The sequence below is a fragment of the Homalodisca vitripennis genome, chromosome 6 (genome assembly GCF_021130785.1).
Source record: "Homalodisca vitripennis isolate AUS2020 chromosome 6, UT_GWSS_2.1, whole genome shotgun sequence".
Lineage (NCBI taxonomy): Eukaryota > Metazoa > Arthropoda > Insecta > Hemiptera > Cicadellidae > Homalodisca > Homalodisca vitripennis.
In genome coordinates, this window is record NC_060212.1 from 143,392,877 (window position 1) to 143,411,069 (window position 18,193).

The 18,193-nt window shown below is 31.7% G+C and overlaps 1 protein-coding gene across 1 annotated transcript in view; it reads left to right on the forward strand.

Moving 5' to 3' along the window:
* The window catches only part of LOC124364970 (nucleoporin SEH1), a 37,859-nt gene extending 20,030 nt beyond the window's left edge, over positions 1–17,829 (forward strand). The window contains exons 7-8 of the mRNA XM_046820823.1: positions 9,524–9,634; positions 14,941–17,829. Coding sequence (XP_046676779.1) covers positions 9,524–9,634; positions 14,941–15,058 — 229 coding nt within the window. The 3' untranslated portion in view covers positions 15,059–17,829. The remainder of the gene's footprint in view (positions 1–9,523; positions 9,635–14,940) is intronic.
* The last annotated feature ends 364 nt before the right edge of the window (positions 17,830–18,193 follow it).

The following is an 18,193-nucleotide window of genomic DNA, read 5'->3' on the forward strand; positions in this document are numbered from 1 at the left end:
ATAAGTCAACAATGAACAGGTTTTATTGACCTTTTCCCCTACTTTTCACTTGGTACCATTCTTTTGTTATCGTGTGAGAGGTTTTACTCTGAAATATTTTGTATACTACTGCTGTCACAGTTATTACTTGAACTTTTAATTCTAGGAACTAACAGAATTGATAATTAGGATCAATCACATGCAGTTATTACACTCTAATCACAGATTGACTAAAAGATTATATTGAATTTAAATTATTGGTAAATATATAAACTCTGCTTTTAAAAAGCTTGAACTCAAGATTTTTAAACTTGAACTCAACTTGGCTTGAAGTCAAAAAGTCAGTTTCATTCTGTATGCATTGTTACAAAGATCTTTCCACTTAGATTGCCAGCAGTTTTGGAAAGTTGTTTAAATAGATCTTACAGATATTTAGTCTGGAAAAATGTATTTGGTAAGTGAAACTGAATTATAAATCAGGTCTCATTAATAAAGAATGTATAATTTCCAACTAAGAAATTAGTAACTTAAACGTATTTGATATATCTGTCTAGGAACGCACAATCATTCACTGCTATGCAAGTTAGTGTTGTTGGTAATCATTAGCACTAATTGTAAAAAAAACACAATTATTTGTAGAATGATCAAAATCAAGGAAATTTGACTTGGAACTGGTTAGTGATTAGAATACAGTACATGAAATGCACTATCATACAAGGGTGGTGTGCAAAGAAATCTAGAAATCTCTTGAGCTCGTTCTGCATGTGAAAATAAACAAAATTTTAGAATTGCTTTGCTAGTAAGTTATGGTCAGTAAAAGATTTCACCTGGATTTTAGGTTCTATGGAATAAGATCAAATTTAAATATTGGGTGTGCTATTTAAAAGGTAGTATTGTCTTATGATATTTGACTGGAAAAATCAATTAAAACAGGTCTAAAATTGCAGCTGATTTAGCTTCTAGCTCAACTTTTATTTAGAAAATTAGTCTAAAATATCGCAAGCATCTGTCGGAACAACATATTTTCTCATTTGGGGTACAGTAAGTTCTTTTGATTACAATTTGTTAAGATTATAAAACTTAATTTAAAACAAAATGCGTAACGGCGTTGTTAAATTGTAGAAATAAAGTGATTGCTTTTTCACTGGGTCTATTTTACACACCATACAAAACTCATCATTGTACCACATCTACACCTTCTGCACATTTCGTTTTGCTAGTTCATTAGAAAGCCTGCAAGTGAAATAAGCATGGAAATTATCTTATGTTTAGGTTTGGTGGCTCTCTGGATTTGGTTACCCATTGGTAGGTTAGCTGCCATCTCAGTTGGGATCGATTTGTCTGAAATGGGAATGGTTTTTATTACTTAGTTTGTGGATGTGGATAGTTAAATGAAATGTAGGTGGCTGAGTGTTGGGTGACAGGTTTGTCTTTGTTTTTATTTTTTACATCTTGTTGATGTGGGATGTGGGGCCTAAGTACTGATCAGAAGAGTGGTGAAGATTGTTTAAATTTATAGACAATAGACAAATGGACAATAGACAAATATTTATTGTACAATACGTTTTCCGCTATCAGAATGTAATAAAAATCGGTACATAGTCAATGATTAAAAACTACATCACTAAACTTATTCTAAAACATTACTTTTCATACATATAAAAAAATCACTTTTGATACGTTGATCTATAAAACATAAAAAAAACATTGATTGGCTTTTATAGGCCTTTTAAAAGCATTATTCCGTATGATTCAAATTAAACTGAAGTCACGAAACCAGAAATATAAAAATAAGACACTAACACACTGTTTGAACTGTACAATATTGTGTAATAAATATATAATATATTTATATGTGTACTGCAAATTTAACTAAGAATAGTTTTCATTTTCCAAGAATAAAAATGTTTTGTTTAAAAAACAAATTCCATGGTATGGGAGGACATGAAGTCAGAGTGAAATCTTTGTCTGACCACAACTTATAGCACTGCATACTTTTTGGCCTGATGTTTATTTGCATTTTTTCATATTTAGGGTAAGATCATAACATTTTTGCATTCCTTTGTATTGTTAATCTGAACCTGTATTTTAAACACCTTTTTACAAAATAAATTATTTAATAGCTGAGGAAAGTTAGTTTATAAATATGTCAATGGAAGTGAAGAAGTTTTTAGTACAAGCCAAACTAAGTTAAAATGTATACTGTACTATTTGTATACTGTTGTTGAAATTTATGTACATTTTCTAATAAAATGTTTTTATCATCTGACGTTATTTTTTTAAATCCAACAGTCCTTTCCCTTTTGCATGTTTGTAAAAGTCTAATTTTAGTTGAAAATTTTCTATAAATGTGATTAAAACGTTGTTTTACCTGATAAAATGGATAGAATAAATAGGTAAAATATTTTTTCATTATATTAGACAAAACTAGTATTAAAAAAATAATGTCAGTTGATAAGTTAGGTGTTAGTCATTTATATCAATTGCAAATCTCCATTATAAACTCTTAAAATTAGGTATCTTCTACAAATAAAAGAAATGGTACTTTGGAAACATGGAAAATTCTGTTGTATTTAAATATTCTTTAAATTTCTATTGTATTAGTATTAAAGCATATAATTTTTGTTATTATAATTATATATAGATTTCTGCTAAAATCATCCATTCCTAATTCATTTATACTGTCAAAATTCATATAACTTTATCATTATATCAACTGACTATTTCATTCTTTGCTTACATTATTAAATGTTTTTTTTTGGATTCAGTGTAAATGAGTGCAAGAAAATAAATTTAATTTAATAATAACAAGATGGACTACAGTAACATTTGTTGAAACTTAGTGATAAGTAATCAGTTTAGAAGAACTGTATTAAAAAATTTTAATTGTATAGCTGTACATCTACAGGTTTAAAATTTGTGATTGTGGTAGAATTGACTACATTGAGGTAACAATATCTCATTCCAACACAATAATTGTAGTTGGTGTATGCTCTTCATTGTACATTTTCCTGAAGGCACATTGTACATTTGACAAGAAGTTCTGTTAATGATTTCCTCTAAAGCTGTGATGGAGTGTTCTCACAGGCTATGGTTTAGAATATCACTTGGCGGCTGGAAAGGGGGGAGGAGCATTGAGCCTATAAAAGTACTTCAACCATGGTTGCAAATCTTGGTTCAGGTATAATGTGTGAGATGATCCAACCAAACTAAAATGTAAATCATCATGTACAGTCCCACATAGAATCGCTAGAATTCTTTCTAATATTTTGATAGTCCTCTATCAAGGGATTCCATTGTTTTGCAAGTTCTACATATATTGGTCTCAGTTTGTTTGAAAGTTATCAATGAATAGAAATTGAAGTTTTAATTCATTATGATTTTCAGAAAATTTGATATCTGTAATAGCAGGTAAGAGAGTGTTATAATTTCACCGAAAGAAATATGCAAGATAAAGGAGTCACACAGTAATTACCGGAGGGTAAATTAAAAAATGTAACCAAGCAGGTGGCCCAATGAAATAATTCCTTGTAGCTGGTCTTTCACTTCCATAGTCTCCCAACAGTATCAGCTTCATCAACATATGCAAACCTGCAGATATAACAAAATAGAGTTACATATCCATACTAGCAGTAACCCACGGCTTCACACGCAATCTTCAAAATCAAAGGCCTTAGTTTTCTTAGGGAAAGCATTTATGATGTAATATGATGGAGCCCTACAATATTTGTGTACATTAGTAGACATCAGGTATATATTATTGTATTATCCATGTTTGAGAGACTCAAAATGTAAAAATATCAATTTTTGCACCATACAAACTTTTTTCTACTTTCTATGATTAAAATATTGATATGTCACAATTAGGAATCTGCCCTATTTCATAACAAAGCCGACCGTGAAAACTGTATCAAAATCCATTGAGTAGTTTAGAAAATATCAATGCACAAACAGACCAACAAAAAAAGCGACTTTAGACTTTAATTCATACTATGTATTGAAACTTTATATTTTACTATCCCAGCAAAATGAAAATTAATTCTGTAATAAGAATCTCAGACCTAAGAAGAATCTAAGATCTCACCTTCTGGGAGTTTTCGACCTCACAGAGCTTCTGATCACATGGAGTGTCCATCCCCAGAACCTTCCGAACTCTAGTGGTTCCCAGCCTCTGGAAGCTTCTCACCTTAAAAATGAGCCTCTAGAGTCACCCGGCTTCTCAGAAGTTTCAGGCACTAAAAGTTTGATTAACACAAATTTTCCAGCCAGCTTTTGGCTTCTGGAAGGTTCTGGTCCTTGGAAGATTCTAACCTGAAGAACCTACAAAATTCTAGGAGCTCCTCCATTTTATGGCTTGCCAACTTTTGAAAAATATTCACTTGCGGATGATAAAAGCTTCTAGTAATCTGGTTTGGTCGTTTTGGAATGAGCTCCCAACCTCTGGATGATTTTTGCTTTTTGAAGACTGGATTTTTTTATTTTTTAAGATTCCTGGATTCCAGCAGCTCCTGGCCTTTGTGAGCTCTTATTGTTTCTGGGTTAAAAATTGTTATTGACGATGGATTATTTAAAAAGGATGATTGATGATTTGAAAGGGTAATAGGATTTTGGACATTTGTCTCCTGGGGGTAAGTGGTTTTTTACACCTGATAAATAGGATCAAGTATTTTAACTAAGAGTAGATTGTTTTTTGAACCAAGGAGGTGCAGACTCTGGTCAAAAACAGTTTTTATACATCTAACATGGAATTTGTTTAACCCTCCAAGTGCTGGTTAGAACTGCCTTAAGTGCTGGGCATTTTTCAGTATGTTTGCAAGCGTTTAGAAAGTTTTTTTTTATATACTGTTACCTTAATGTAAATACTACATATTATATATCATTATTTTCAGGAAAGATCACAGAATATGATAATAATACTTATATGACTTACCTTTACATGGTAAAATATTGCTGAATGTAAATCTTGACAAAAAAAAAAAAAAAGTTTTTATTTTTTTCACTTTGAGCTTAGATATCATTTCACCAAAGTTATGAAAATAAAAATCCAAGATATACAAGTTGTAGGTAATTTAATAATGAACCCAAAAGTATATACATCTTATGGGTTTACATATTGACAGAATTCACTCAGAGCAAAAAACGATAAATTGTAACACGTAAAAAATCAGTGATATTTGAAACATTGTGTACTACATTGTAACACCTTTCACATTCCTTATTGCACTAGACCTACTTAATTCACTCATTTTTACAATAAAACACAATATAAAACAGTAATAGTCAACTACAACACCAAAGGTATGATGCAAACAACGACGGAACAGCAATAAACAGAACGACCGAACCGTATGACTTGGAAATAAACATACGCTTAGAAACAGCTGTCGTATAGCGCCGGTCTTTGAGCAAAGACGTGCTCCATAGAGTATAACGAGTTCCGCATTTCTTCTAGTTTAATACTATATAAAATAGTTCGTGATATTCCGTAATATATAGCCACTAGCGTGGTTTAAAGAGATCGCGTTTCTGACATCGCGCTCCCGCGAGGTCAGCACTGGAAACAGGTACGCTAACATCGCGCTACGCGATGTCAGCACCTGGAGGGTTAATAATTTAATATAAAAATTATTTTAACCAAGGACAGTTATTGAACTAGCCTTCAATATCCTTTTAAGCCTAGAGGCATAGTTGCAGTGTCAGAAACGTTTTCTGGTTCTGGTACAATTACCGTGCAAGTATTTTTGTAAATGTGACAGTTGTAAAAGAAATTAGCATAATAATTCCATGACACAGGTGTTTTGAACACTTTAAGAACCAAGTTCGTGAGTTCCCAATTCAAAACCATTTTTACACAACTCTTAGCTAGGAGCTCTTAAAATTTAGAAGGTTTAAAAACTAGACTCTCACAGAAGCTGAAAGCTTTTTGAAGCGAGAGCTGTAATTGTATAAATCTTGCATAGTCAAGCAACTTTTAGGGGTTAGAATCTAAGATACAAGGAACTTCCACAGGTTAAGATCTTCAACAGGCAAGAAGGTAACAGACACTAGGAAATATAATAGGATTTCAATATTTGTTATTGTTATACTGTATAACGGTGATAAATGTCAAAATCCTATTATCTTTCCTAGCCTCTGTTGCCTTCTTGCCTCTTGAAGATCTTAACTAGTCGAATACTCGGTTTCAGAGTTGTAGAAATAATAGAATATACAGCAGGAATACAAACAGAGGGCAGAATATTATTGATTTATCTGTGATCCATAAATGTACTATGAAATCAAAAACATATACATTTCCAGTTAAACTGTCTAGATTTACTGTGTTAATCACAAACCCCCAAAAACCCATTGGTTGCTTGATTGTAATTTCACTTTTGAACATCTTGTCATGTTACAAGAAATATTAAGTCAGAAATAATCATTAAATATCAATTTTATTTCAAAAGTTTATGAATTCAAACTTTTGTTACTTTAAATATAACCAATGCTTTAATATAATGGATTGTGTGATTACTAATATGTGTAGTGAAGGCCTTTTCCATGCATTTCAAACTTGGTTCTAAAATGTTTATGTTGTGGTTTCATTATAAAAATGAAATCCTATGGGATTTTCTCAGGAAAGTAAATGTATACTAAAACCATCAGTATTAACAGATAATTGTATATTGTACTTATGCATTAAACCTACCACAATCTGTTTTCAGTTTCAAATAACAAAAGCTTAAAATTCATAACAACTACTAGGGTATATTAAACTACCCTAGCCTTATCTTAATTTATCCAATCTATATCTTAACTTGGCATACACACATCTTAAACTTGTCCTACCCAGGAAAATATATTTGTCTTGGGGGAAAAAAGAACAAAAATTGACCTAACCTGACTTTTATCTGTGTGTTCCAATCCAAGTTTTTGTAGCAATAATCTACGTTTCTGAATTAGAACATTTAAAATTAGAAATGAGTTCCTATTTATAACACAATTTTTAACTTTAGTTCCATGTTATAAAAAGAGCCTCAAACTTGCAGCCAACACAGCTAAGCTGTGTGCCCTCTTAATTTAAATTTCTGAAAATTATTTTACAACAATTTTAGATCAGTCAAGGTTAATATACAAAAAATGTCAGGTCTTACATTTTATAATTATTGTTTTAGTGCAGAAGATAAAACAAAAACCAAATACATTAACTTTAGCACTTTGGGGTAACCACTCAAAGCCAGAGACATTACATATGTTAAAGTGATAACTGCGCTTTTCTGGGAATTAAAGGGTGTTTTTATGATTGATTTCCTTGAAACACTATAATTTTAAGCCTAGATGAACTACCAGGACCAATTTTAATTTTACCCATTTTAGTAAAGATTCAATACTTAATGACATAATTCTGTTTCTAGGCTGAATCTCTGACTTCTTTGGAGATTCAAACTTTCATCAATCTTAACGCATACGTTAAAAATTGTTTGGTCAACAGCCTTAACACAAATTATTAATAATACATAAATATTAATATTACATAAACTTCTGTGTACATGGCTGAAATTCTGATGATTATCCATCCCAACAGATATGGTGGATGGTGTTCTGGAAGTGCATATTCTGCTACATCCCTAGGGATACACATTAAGTTAACTTAGAAAATTTGAATGAAATAATTGCATGTGCTCAAATCTTCTAAAGTGTTGGTTCTTTAAAATTTATCAAAGCTTTGCACCACTGATGGCTTATTACAGATTCATGCATGCATGAAATTATTTGTGGGGAAGTCGTTCTATTTTCGGAATATGGAAGAGCACTAAGATGAAAAGCTATTTAAATAACTGTGGAATTCAACTTTGTTGAATCATGTTGAAATTTCTTTGTGGAGTTCAGCTCATTAACTCTACTCAGATGACATATTTAAAAACTAAATTTTACTACATATTTAAAAATTGAATTTACTTCTGATTTAATTGTACTTTGACACAGAGCACTGTTATACACAGATACAAGAGCTAGAGAGTGCTTTTGAGTCCACCAACATAGAACAACACCTTTTAAACACCGTCTTTTTCTGGCTGGGATTAAGCTTTTAAACAATCTCCTTGAAACACAAAAAAATGTCTTTGTCTGAAGTTTGTTTTTTGATGATGGATGGATTGTGAATGAAGGTAACAGGAATGCAAATGTCCAGAAAATCGTGTTTACTTCATAATAATATTATACCAGTGAAAAAAGTTTCAAAGCCTAATGAAAACAGTGCCTGGTGTTCTCTACTTTTTTCAGTTAACGAGTATATAGAACACATCTTGGGAGTAGCAAACGCACAGTATCACAATTTTGGGGGTTGATCCCATAAATGTTGTTTGTGTGGTAGTCAAGTATGCATGCAAGTATATGAAAAATTTAATGAATGAGGTTATTGTAAGTTTGATAATCAATAAAATATGTTATTATGTCTATTGCAGTACAATGTAAAATATTATTAATGCAATAAATACATATTCTATTAAGATCTCTTATCTATTTAGATCATAAGAGTGACCGACCATGACAGGACAGAGCATAATTCAGATAACCTAAAAGTCGGTTAAACAAAGAATCGTAAAAAACAACCTCAGTTGAAAGTTAAAATCTATTGCAGTAATTTAACATTGATTACATACAAATACAATATCAGTTATTGTATTTATATTTTATAAACAAATTAAGTATGATAATATTCATTTACTCACCCATATTACATATCATTCACTGTTCCTTGTACTTCAACTTGTAAAATGCAGTAAGAAAACACTTAACATGTTTAAAAACAAATATAGAGGCTGTGGAGAAGACATTCTTTTTGAGGTTGATTTTAAAGCTGAATTAAGTAGATTTAGGAAGGGAGCATATAACTTACATGAATGAATGAATATTTATTTCTTCATAGAAACACACCATCACACATCACATCATTCAGCATATCATGTTGTGATAGACTTATTGTTTTTATGCAGAGTTTTATAGTGACTCAGCCTATCAAAAAGATGTGTTAAATTTTAGTATAGTTTTTTTTTATTTATAGAAAAATATTAAAGTCTAATAAAAAATGGAATCGATTTTAGAGTATATTTTATTATTTTTTCTAAGAAAGAAATTGAACGTAAGCCACACTATTTTTGTTGGAGGTCAAAGTGAAAAGTATCAAAAGGGTTAAAAATATGAAGCGATAACTTTTTTTGATTATGTTTTTCTTAGTTGATACAGTCAGAAACGACTGTCAGACATGTACATCATAGTTATATCAACATCAGACGACTAGATAAAGAGACTGAAGGTTACTGCTTTAAGGGGGTCTGTATAATAATAATAATAATATTTTATTGCCGTAAAGATTTTACAAATCATTGACAAAGTCATGGTTACAGTAGAGATTTCATACCAAGTCAGTACATACTAAAAATAAATAAAAAATAAATTTGGATTATTAATAATGATTGTATCCAAAAATTAGGAAAAGATTTAATGTAATTAAATTTGAATACTTGTAGAGGTATTGTATTTATGTATTGTATGTGCAATGTTGCAGAGTTCAGGAGAGAGGCAGCAAGTGGCAACCTGCTGTTATTAAGGGAAGATTCACCAAGACCACTTGGATAGGATCAGAACCTGCTCCACCACCTCAGAAGGCAAACAAGAAGTGAGTAAATAGTAAGAGCTAGGGTAGTAAAATGATCCCGTGGTCAACCTTAGTGGATTGAAATGAATAATTCTTCTGCCTGAAGTCCTTATTAACATGTTAAGATCCACCTTAAACGTCAACCTTTCCCCCGGTCATCATCACCTCATTGTTAAGGTTCCACAAAGCACTTCAATCATCAATGACATATGGGTTGTGTTACCAGGTAGCAGCAGGTTTTAAAACGTATTTCTATTTGATCTATTGGTGGGAAAGTTTTATCTGGTTAGTGCTGATACCTAGCGGAAATTTATGAACTGTTTTGTATCTTATTCCCTAACAGTAAACCCAATCCTTCAGTTCTATTTCACAATAACTGGTAAGTTAGAAAGAAATAAAAAGCTATTCAGGCGTGTCAGATATTCAGAGGGATAGTTAAGTGAACTCAAAAATGTGGCCTATTCAAATGTCTGACGATTTGGACGTGACCAAAAGTCATATACTAGTCATCCTAAATGATAATCTGACAATTAGAACTTTCTTAATTACTGTATGTAATAAAACAATGTACATAAATATATATATATATATATATATATATATATATATATAAGTTAAAGTAATATATAGTTTATATATATATATATATATTAAAGTTACATGAGTAAAGTTATAGAACATTTTATTATCACTAGAAATGTTTAAAAAGTTTTTTGTAAAGCCAGTTTGTAAGAAAATTTAAAAAAAACCGTTTGGACTTTTTTCAAGATGGCAGCCAAGAGACAAGAGATGGTGACCCCACAAACTTGGAGTTAAGCTTTTACTAACTATTGAAATATTACCAAATTACTAAAAATTGCATCCCATCAAAAATGCAAACCCAAATGTAACTTTTCAATGGACTATTTGTTACATAATCTATTACATTAATGCTTACTCGCCTACTGCTGTACCAGTAGTCTGCATTGTGGAAGTGCTAGAAATAGATAATTTTGGGTCTCTTGAGCAAGTTCTGGTGCATCTTCACATTTCTGTGCACTTTTCAGTGTAATTTCATTTTGCCATTGAAAATCAAATGGTATTTTTACGAGGTGTGTTCAAAAAGTATCGTGAATTTTGTGTATTTTCAAAAATTATTTATTTATTTGTGAATATCTATTTTGTCCCCTTCAAAGTAATCCCCCTGGGACATTATACACTTGTGCCAACGTTTTTTCCAATCTTCGAAGCACTTAAAAAAATCATTTTTTTGTATCTTGTTCAGCTCCTCCTTCGATGCCGTCTTTATCACGTCAATCGTGGCGTAGCGTCGTCCTTTCATGGGCCTCTTCAGTTTCGGGAACAAGAAAAAGTCACAGGTGGCCAGATCTGGGGAATACGGTGGCTGCGGTATCATTAGTGTGTTGTTTTTGGCCAAGAAGTCGCGTACAAGCAGCGATGTGTGAGCAGGGGCGTTATCGTGGTGCAAAAGCCAATTTTTGTTTTTCCACAAATTCGGGCGTTTCTGGCGGATTGCTTTGCTCAAATTGCGCATAACTTGCAGGTAATATTCCTTATTCACTGTTCTTCTTCCTTGTGGCAAGAACTCATGATGCACCACGCCCCTGCAATCGAAGAAAACTGTAAGCAAAACTTTCACATTCGACCGAACTTGGCGTGCTTTTTTCGGTCTTGGTTCGTGCGGCAGCTTCCATTGAGATGATTGAGCTTTGGTTTCCACGTCATAACCATAAACCCGCGATTCGTCACCAGTTATGATCCTCTGGAGCAAATTCAAGTCGTCGCGGACAGATTCCAACATCTCATTAGCAATGTTCATGCGATGCTGTTTTTGATCAAAATTGAGGAATTTTGGTACGAATTTTGCGGAGACCCGTCTCATGCCCAAATTATCGATTAAAATCTAATGGCATGAGCCAATCGATATGTCTAGGTCCTGGGCAATTTCTCTAACGGTGATTCAACGATTGGCCAATACCATTTTCTTCACTTCATCAATTTTTTCGTCTGTTGTTGAAGTGCTCGGGCGTCCGGCACGCTCTTCGTCGTTCACATCTTCTCGCCCTTCTGAAAACATTTTGTACCACCGATAAACGTTGCTTTTGTCAAAAGTAGCTTCACCGTATGCCACAGTCAACATTCAGAATGCATCCGCGCACTTAATTTAGTTTTTCACACAAAATTTGATACAGGTTCTTTGTTCCAATTTTTTGAATAGGTAAAAATCGAAGACAAACCAAAACATGTGCAAGCAAAGCAGCTGTCAACAATTAACTGAACATTCAAAATGGCCGAAATTGTCAACATAAAGTGAGAGACATATGTACCAACATAACGCAACAAAAAAAATCAAAATTCGAATATACGTAACCCGCGAAAATTCAAAATTTGCGATACTTTTTGAACACACCTCGTATAGCTGTAAAAAGGTAACACTGGGCATGATAGCCATAGTTTCAAGATGTTTCATTAGAAATTTCGATCGTACCATAGCGTTTCTAGATTTTCTTTGAACTGGTTTCACTTTACGATATTCCAAAAATAGTTATACTTTGTAAAATTTTCAGTGTAAAATTTATTTTCACACATTTCTTCTCCACAAAATACACATTTCACACTTAAATCACTCATTATTATAATGCATATAAAACTTATTGCATTAAATTCACAATATTGTATTAAGAGCGTCAACAAAGAAATCAAAGTGTCATTTCAAAAGTTGCCAGATTCTAAAGTCTACAACAGCAAATGCGTTATTATTGTGATCAGCTCAGATGGCATCATGGCGGCAGACTAGTGTGGGGATGGCATGAGAGTGTGAGATAGAGAAAGAGTGAAAAGGAAAGAGAGCCGTGGAGTGAGAAATACAGTTCTCAGCAGCTGTGCGCTCCACACTTTATTATTATTAAAGGATTTCCTTCAAAATAAAAAATTTCAACCACTCATGAGTATCTCAAGATGACGTTTATTTTACAATTTTGTGACGCCAATTTTCTTACACCAACGCACAAATCATCAGATTATTGAAATATACACTTCTTTATGTACTTAAACTTACCTTGTCTTAATCTGACGCGCTCGAGTTTTTCTAAGCATGGTATTTTTTAACTAAACTGACAGACTTCCCTCAACGCACGCCTCAAAATTAAGGGTTCATTCATGGAAAGGGTACAGGTTTCTTCTCATATGATTTTCTGACGCGCTCAAGTAACTCGCAAAATCCCCGCTTGGGCTCCCCTAATACCTTGTTATTGATAATATATTATTTTAAATTTTATAGTTACCATGGTAATTTACTTGGATAAAAATTTCTTTTCTGAAGGTAAATTTAAAATGTTCAAATTAGTTTTTCACAAAATTTAAAATGAAAGATTTATCTATATGTCACAAAGCTGCAGTGAAGGAGATCGTCAGTGCCATTACTATTTTGAAAAACCGAAGAGGCTCAACTGCTAATGACATCTACTTTGTCTTGGATAGTTTCCATGGAAGAGTGCAACGCCATGTAATTCAACATGCTCTTAGCTCTGCAGTAAACAAGGGTCTCTTGATTTGTAAGAACAACCGTTACAAAGTTCGTAGACTGAGGAAGTTGCCCTTTGACATTCCATGTCAATTGAAACTAAGAAGAAAGAAACCGATTCCCAACTATGGATTTCTTTCTGATTCCGGCGTACATGTTCGAAATTTTGAATGTCGAATGAAGAGTCGAACCAAATTGAGGAATACTTACAACAGATCAAAATCGAAAAGAAGTTATGGCACAAGATCCTACCGATTCAGAGAAGTAAGATGTCCCCTCACATGTGATTGCATGACCAGTACTACGTCAGAAGAGACATGTGATACTTGTATAAGCACCATCCTGTCCAGTGGCAGCTCCAGGACAGAACCCAAGAGACCTGCCAGACGACGACCAAAGAGAAGGTATCCGGCACCCAAAAATGTAAAAATTGAGAAGAGCTCATCTAAACTGAACACTAATGAGGCACAGAGAACTTCCTCAAGTTGTAACAAAGATAAAGTCAGTTGCTCAGGTGAAACTGGTGAGCAGATAAGAGACAACAGAGAAACAAGTGCAAAAGAAACTGTGGCTGATGAAAAATTGGAAAAGTGTGATAAGACTCAGACAACAACTGGAGGAGATGATTTAAAATCTGTTTGTAGTAATAGATCCAAATCGACCGCTGGAAAACCTAGTGCTCAAAAAAGTGTAGAAAATTCTATAGCTGACCACAAATCAAGGTCATGTTCAACTGAGACACCCAACACCTCACAACAAACTAAAGCTGTTAACAGAACAAAAAATTCTAAAGCAGAACACAAGTATCAGACTCGTTCAAAATCAAAAGTGGTAAAACGAAAAAGATCTTCTACTTCATCAACTGGTACTAAAAATAGCCGTAAATTGAAGGAAAATTTGTCCAAATCTGTCAAAGAAGAGGATTGTAACAAATCTCAAGGAATCCCATATGAGCATATGTATTCCTGAGTGAAATGGAATTTAATTTTGTAAAATTTTGTTTTATGTTAATAAAAAATATGAACATATATTTGTTCTTTGTAACAATATTTCAATTAGCAATTTGTAATTAAGGCAAAGTAATCAAACCAAGACTTCTAAAGAAACAAACTCAGTATATACCTTTGTCAGTATGTTCCCTCTTTTAGATCACAAAATTGTTTGATATTCCTGTATGAAATTTTGTAACTGCTAGCAATCTACTTTAGGAATAAAATAAAATTTCTGTTTATGAGTTTTTGTATTTTAACAATAATGAAATTAAAATAATTACAATAAGACAATAACATTTAGAATTTTCAAGAATATTAATTTTAATTAATAATATTTATATTTACATATTTTCACACATCAATTATCAATAGAATTTTTTAACATCTGTGAACTGCTATATAAAATTGTCAGATCAGACCGGCACCTTTAAAACTGTGAATTATGCATATTCCTTTTCATGAGACAATACATAATTTTGGTACTGTCGAAAAGTAACTTTAAATAATGTTGGTCCTCAAAGGGTTAATATAAATTAATGTATGTTCAAAAATAATTGCATTTTTCAATTTGTAAAGTCCTGTCTTGTGTTATCTATAAAATGAATCGAATACTTTTCCTTAGTAATCCTCAAGAATTTCTGTCCAATATTGACAATGCAATATACAACTTTAAATAAAACAGAACATTTTGGGTTTCCAATAGCACTGGAATGGATAGGAACAAAAGCAGCCGAGACATGCCACCTTGATAGTTTGTGCAATTTCTACTGTTGTCTATTGTACATTTGTGATTTTTTATTTGTCTGTGACAGGTCTGGAGAGGTGTCAAGTGGTGGTGGCGGGCTCATGACCAAGTGGCAGGCCTCAATCACGTCTGGCCTCATTTCCACCTCCCCACCAGTTGAAAAGTCTCGTACACCTAAAAAGTAACCTGTTTCGCATATTTGTCTTTCAAATCTTTCCTTATATAACCCTTAGTTCCTGTCTCCTTTTTATATATTTCCTAATAGTATTACATGGTTTAAAATACAGATTTCAGTATTATTCAGTGAGTATTTAGAACTAATTTAAATTAAGCTTTTTATTTAAGAAGGAGGCATTTTTACTCTTACAAAAGGTTAGATTTTTAAATTTTCCATACTTTTATAGTACTTAAACTGAGTAGTTTGCTATGTATTTAGGTTTTGCTTATTTTATACGGATTTTTGTAGTTCTACAATTCTGTTGCACCATGTGAAAATATTTGTAACTATTTCTTGTAATTTTTGACAGTATTTTACTCTAAGTTTCATTCCTTTTTTGCTTAAATATCTAGGTGAATATTTTTTTATTTTTATTTCAAATTTTATATAGTTTTGAGTAAAAGACTGGGACGTTAATAGATATATTTGGTAAACTTGAAAAAACTAAGTTGTTTTTGATGAAGGAAAAACTGTGATCAGTTGCTCATTAAATAACTACCCATGACAGTCAAACACAGCTAAGATTAATACGGAATACTTCGACATTATAGTAGCATATATACTATTTTGATCTCTTCTTGAAATTATTTTTTACAGCTGGTTATAAAGAGTTATAAAACATGAAAATAATAGTGTGAGATAATTTTAAATAAAACACGTCTAGCATATCCTGTTTTAACCTTTTTGAAAAAGATTTAGCCATTAACTCTTCAATAGATAGTCTACGTTACAGTATACAATTTCTTTGTTTAACTCTAAAAATAATAAAAATGTAATGGGAATGTTCTAAACCATCCCTAGCATTTTGTAAAACATTGTAAAGACACTACTATTACTTTTAAGCATTTATTTATTTTTGAATAACCAAAATTTGGTATAAACCAGATCTCCAATAATTTAATGTTTGGAAATATATGAGGTACACGTCTTATACGTCTCCTCATGTTGGTGCATTTATTGCAATTTAATGAGCGCAATTATTTTATTGTTATGGAACTTTTGCCTGTGTACTTCTGGTAACTGGAATGATGTTAATAAAAGCCATACAGAGCCTAAAAGGAGATTGTGTGCAGAAGTAAATGGCCACTTCCACCTCCCATCACTGTGTAATCAGTTATTTACATCCGATTGCCTTCTGTTACACAGTGACTGCAGTTGTTTTTGTTAATTAATTATTACACGATTTGCCTTGACAAAAACAACAGTCACATTACATTTGTAATTTATATAATTTTTATGAATAAGCACTTTAACTGTGCAAACTATATATTTTTAATTTAGAGAATATGGTTTTCTTAATGTGTAGTAAGACATTGCCCACGTTGTAATGCCCAACGGAAGTGGTGTATAAAATAAGTCATCTCCATCTGTGAAACACAATGAAACGGAGTTTCTTATAGATATGTCCAGGAAAGTTGATTAACGAGCATATCATGTTGGGGCATAAAGAACCTGGAGCTGTACATATACTGTTATTTAATGATGTGCTGGCAGTCATTTTTATTTTATGTTGGGGATTAATTTGTTATTTTTGTTGGTAGTTTACTCATTTTGTAATTGTATTTTTAATTATTATATATTTGATCTGGTTTAAAATTATTTATAATATTGTCAATTAATATCAATAATTATTTTGAATTAAAGATTGGATAACATTGTATAGATACAGATTCTCCCTATTAATATTAAATAGTTTTGATCCTATGAGTAATAGTTATTCATCTAAACGGGTACCAGTATTTTCTTATTACAAGGAGACTTTCTCAGTATAATTTTGCGTCCATATAAATCTGTTATACCTTTTTTTAGTTATGTTCTGCTAAGTCGTAAATATATAGTTTTTATATATAGAATAATAATTCTCTGAAGTTTTAGAATAAATTCTACATTTATCAGGTAATTTATTCTCAACATTATTAAATCTGTCAGTGTTTTTAATATTTTGTTATAAGATTTAAAATATGTTACTGTTTGGTTGTGATGCTCTGAAGTCATTTTTATTACATTTTAGATAACACTGTATTTTAATCGTATTTGAATATTAACCATAGCAAATGATTTTTTAATACAATGTTGTTGCTCAATAAAATGTAATGTTTCACCTGTATCGTCAGCTTCTACCTGAGTACTACTAGTTATGAATATGTTTTTTATTAGGAAACATTATCATAATTTATTAAACTCTGTTCCTCAATTGTTTATTAAATAATTTAAATAAATAAGATAAATAATTAGCTATTCGTCCAAAAATATATACATGTATGCAGGTAAATTATCAACTTACATGAATGTACCTGTTGCGTATAGAATATTTTATATTGTTAGTTTTATCACTGGTGTGTCAACTTAAATGAGTTAAAGGAAAGCCTAATTGAGCATTTATAAATTGAATTTATTTACAGAACATGTTAACTTATTATTAGTTGATCATATGAACTTTGTGTATAATATTGTGATCATAAAGTAATATTTAGCTTTAAGGAGTTAACAGTTACATACAATTTAATGTGACTTTAGAGGCTCTTGTTATATTTTTTTTGTATTTTGACAAGTGCTATTGTTGATCTCAATTTGAAACTTGCCAAAATTTTGTCAAAAGTTCTAAAACTTAAGTTTTTATTCTAGGTATTTTTAAGATAACAAACATTCTAAGTCTGACTTTTTGAAATAAGATATCACTTTTCTTATTTATTTTTTATATTTTTGGTGTTATTTCAATAGAATTGAGTTGTTATTGCATTGGTTTTGTGTTTTTCTTAACCCATTTTCTTCATATAAACATCCTCTAACGGGTAACGCCCAGGTGATGATGTGGCATGTAGCTGATGCACAAAAACATATGTTGCCACAGCCTACCCAACTAATATTGATATCTACTAGCTGTCTGCAGCTAGATCTTCGCTATCAAAAACAAATTTTATTGAAACTCTTCCTGTGGGTTGTTTTTCTATTTGTGTAGGTTACTGAGTAAAATGTATTAAGGCATAAAGTATTAAATAACCAATATTAAGTCTGCTTATAAATATTATTTATGAGATAATAACTATATAGTGTGTCTTGTCAAAACAGTACAATTCGTGAATGAGTAGAGAAGAAGACATAA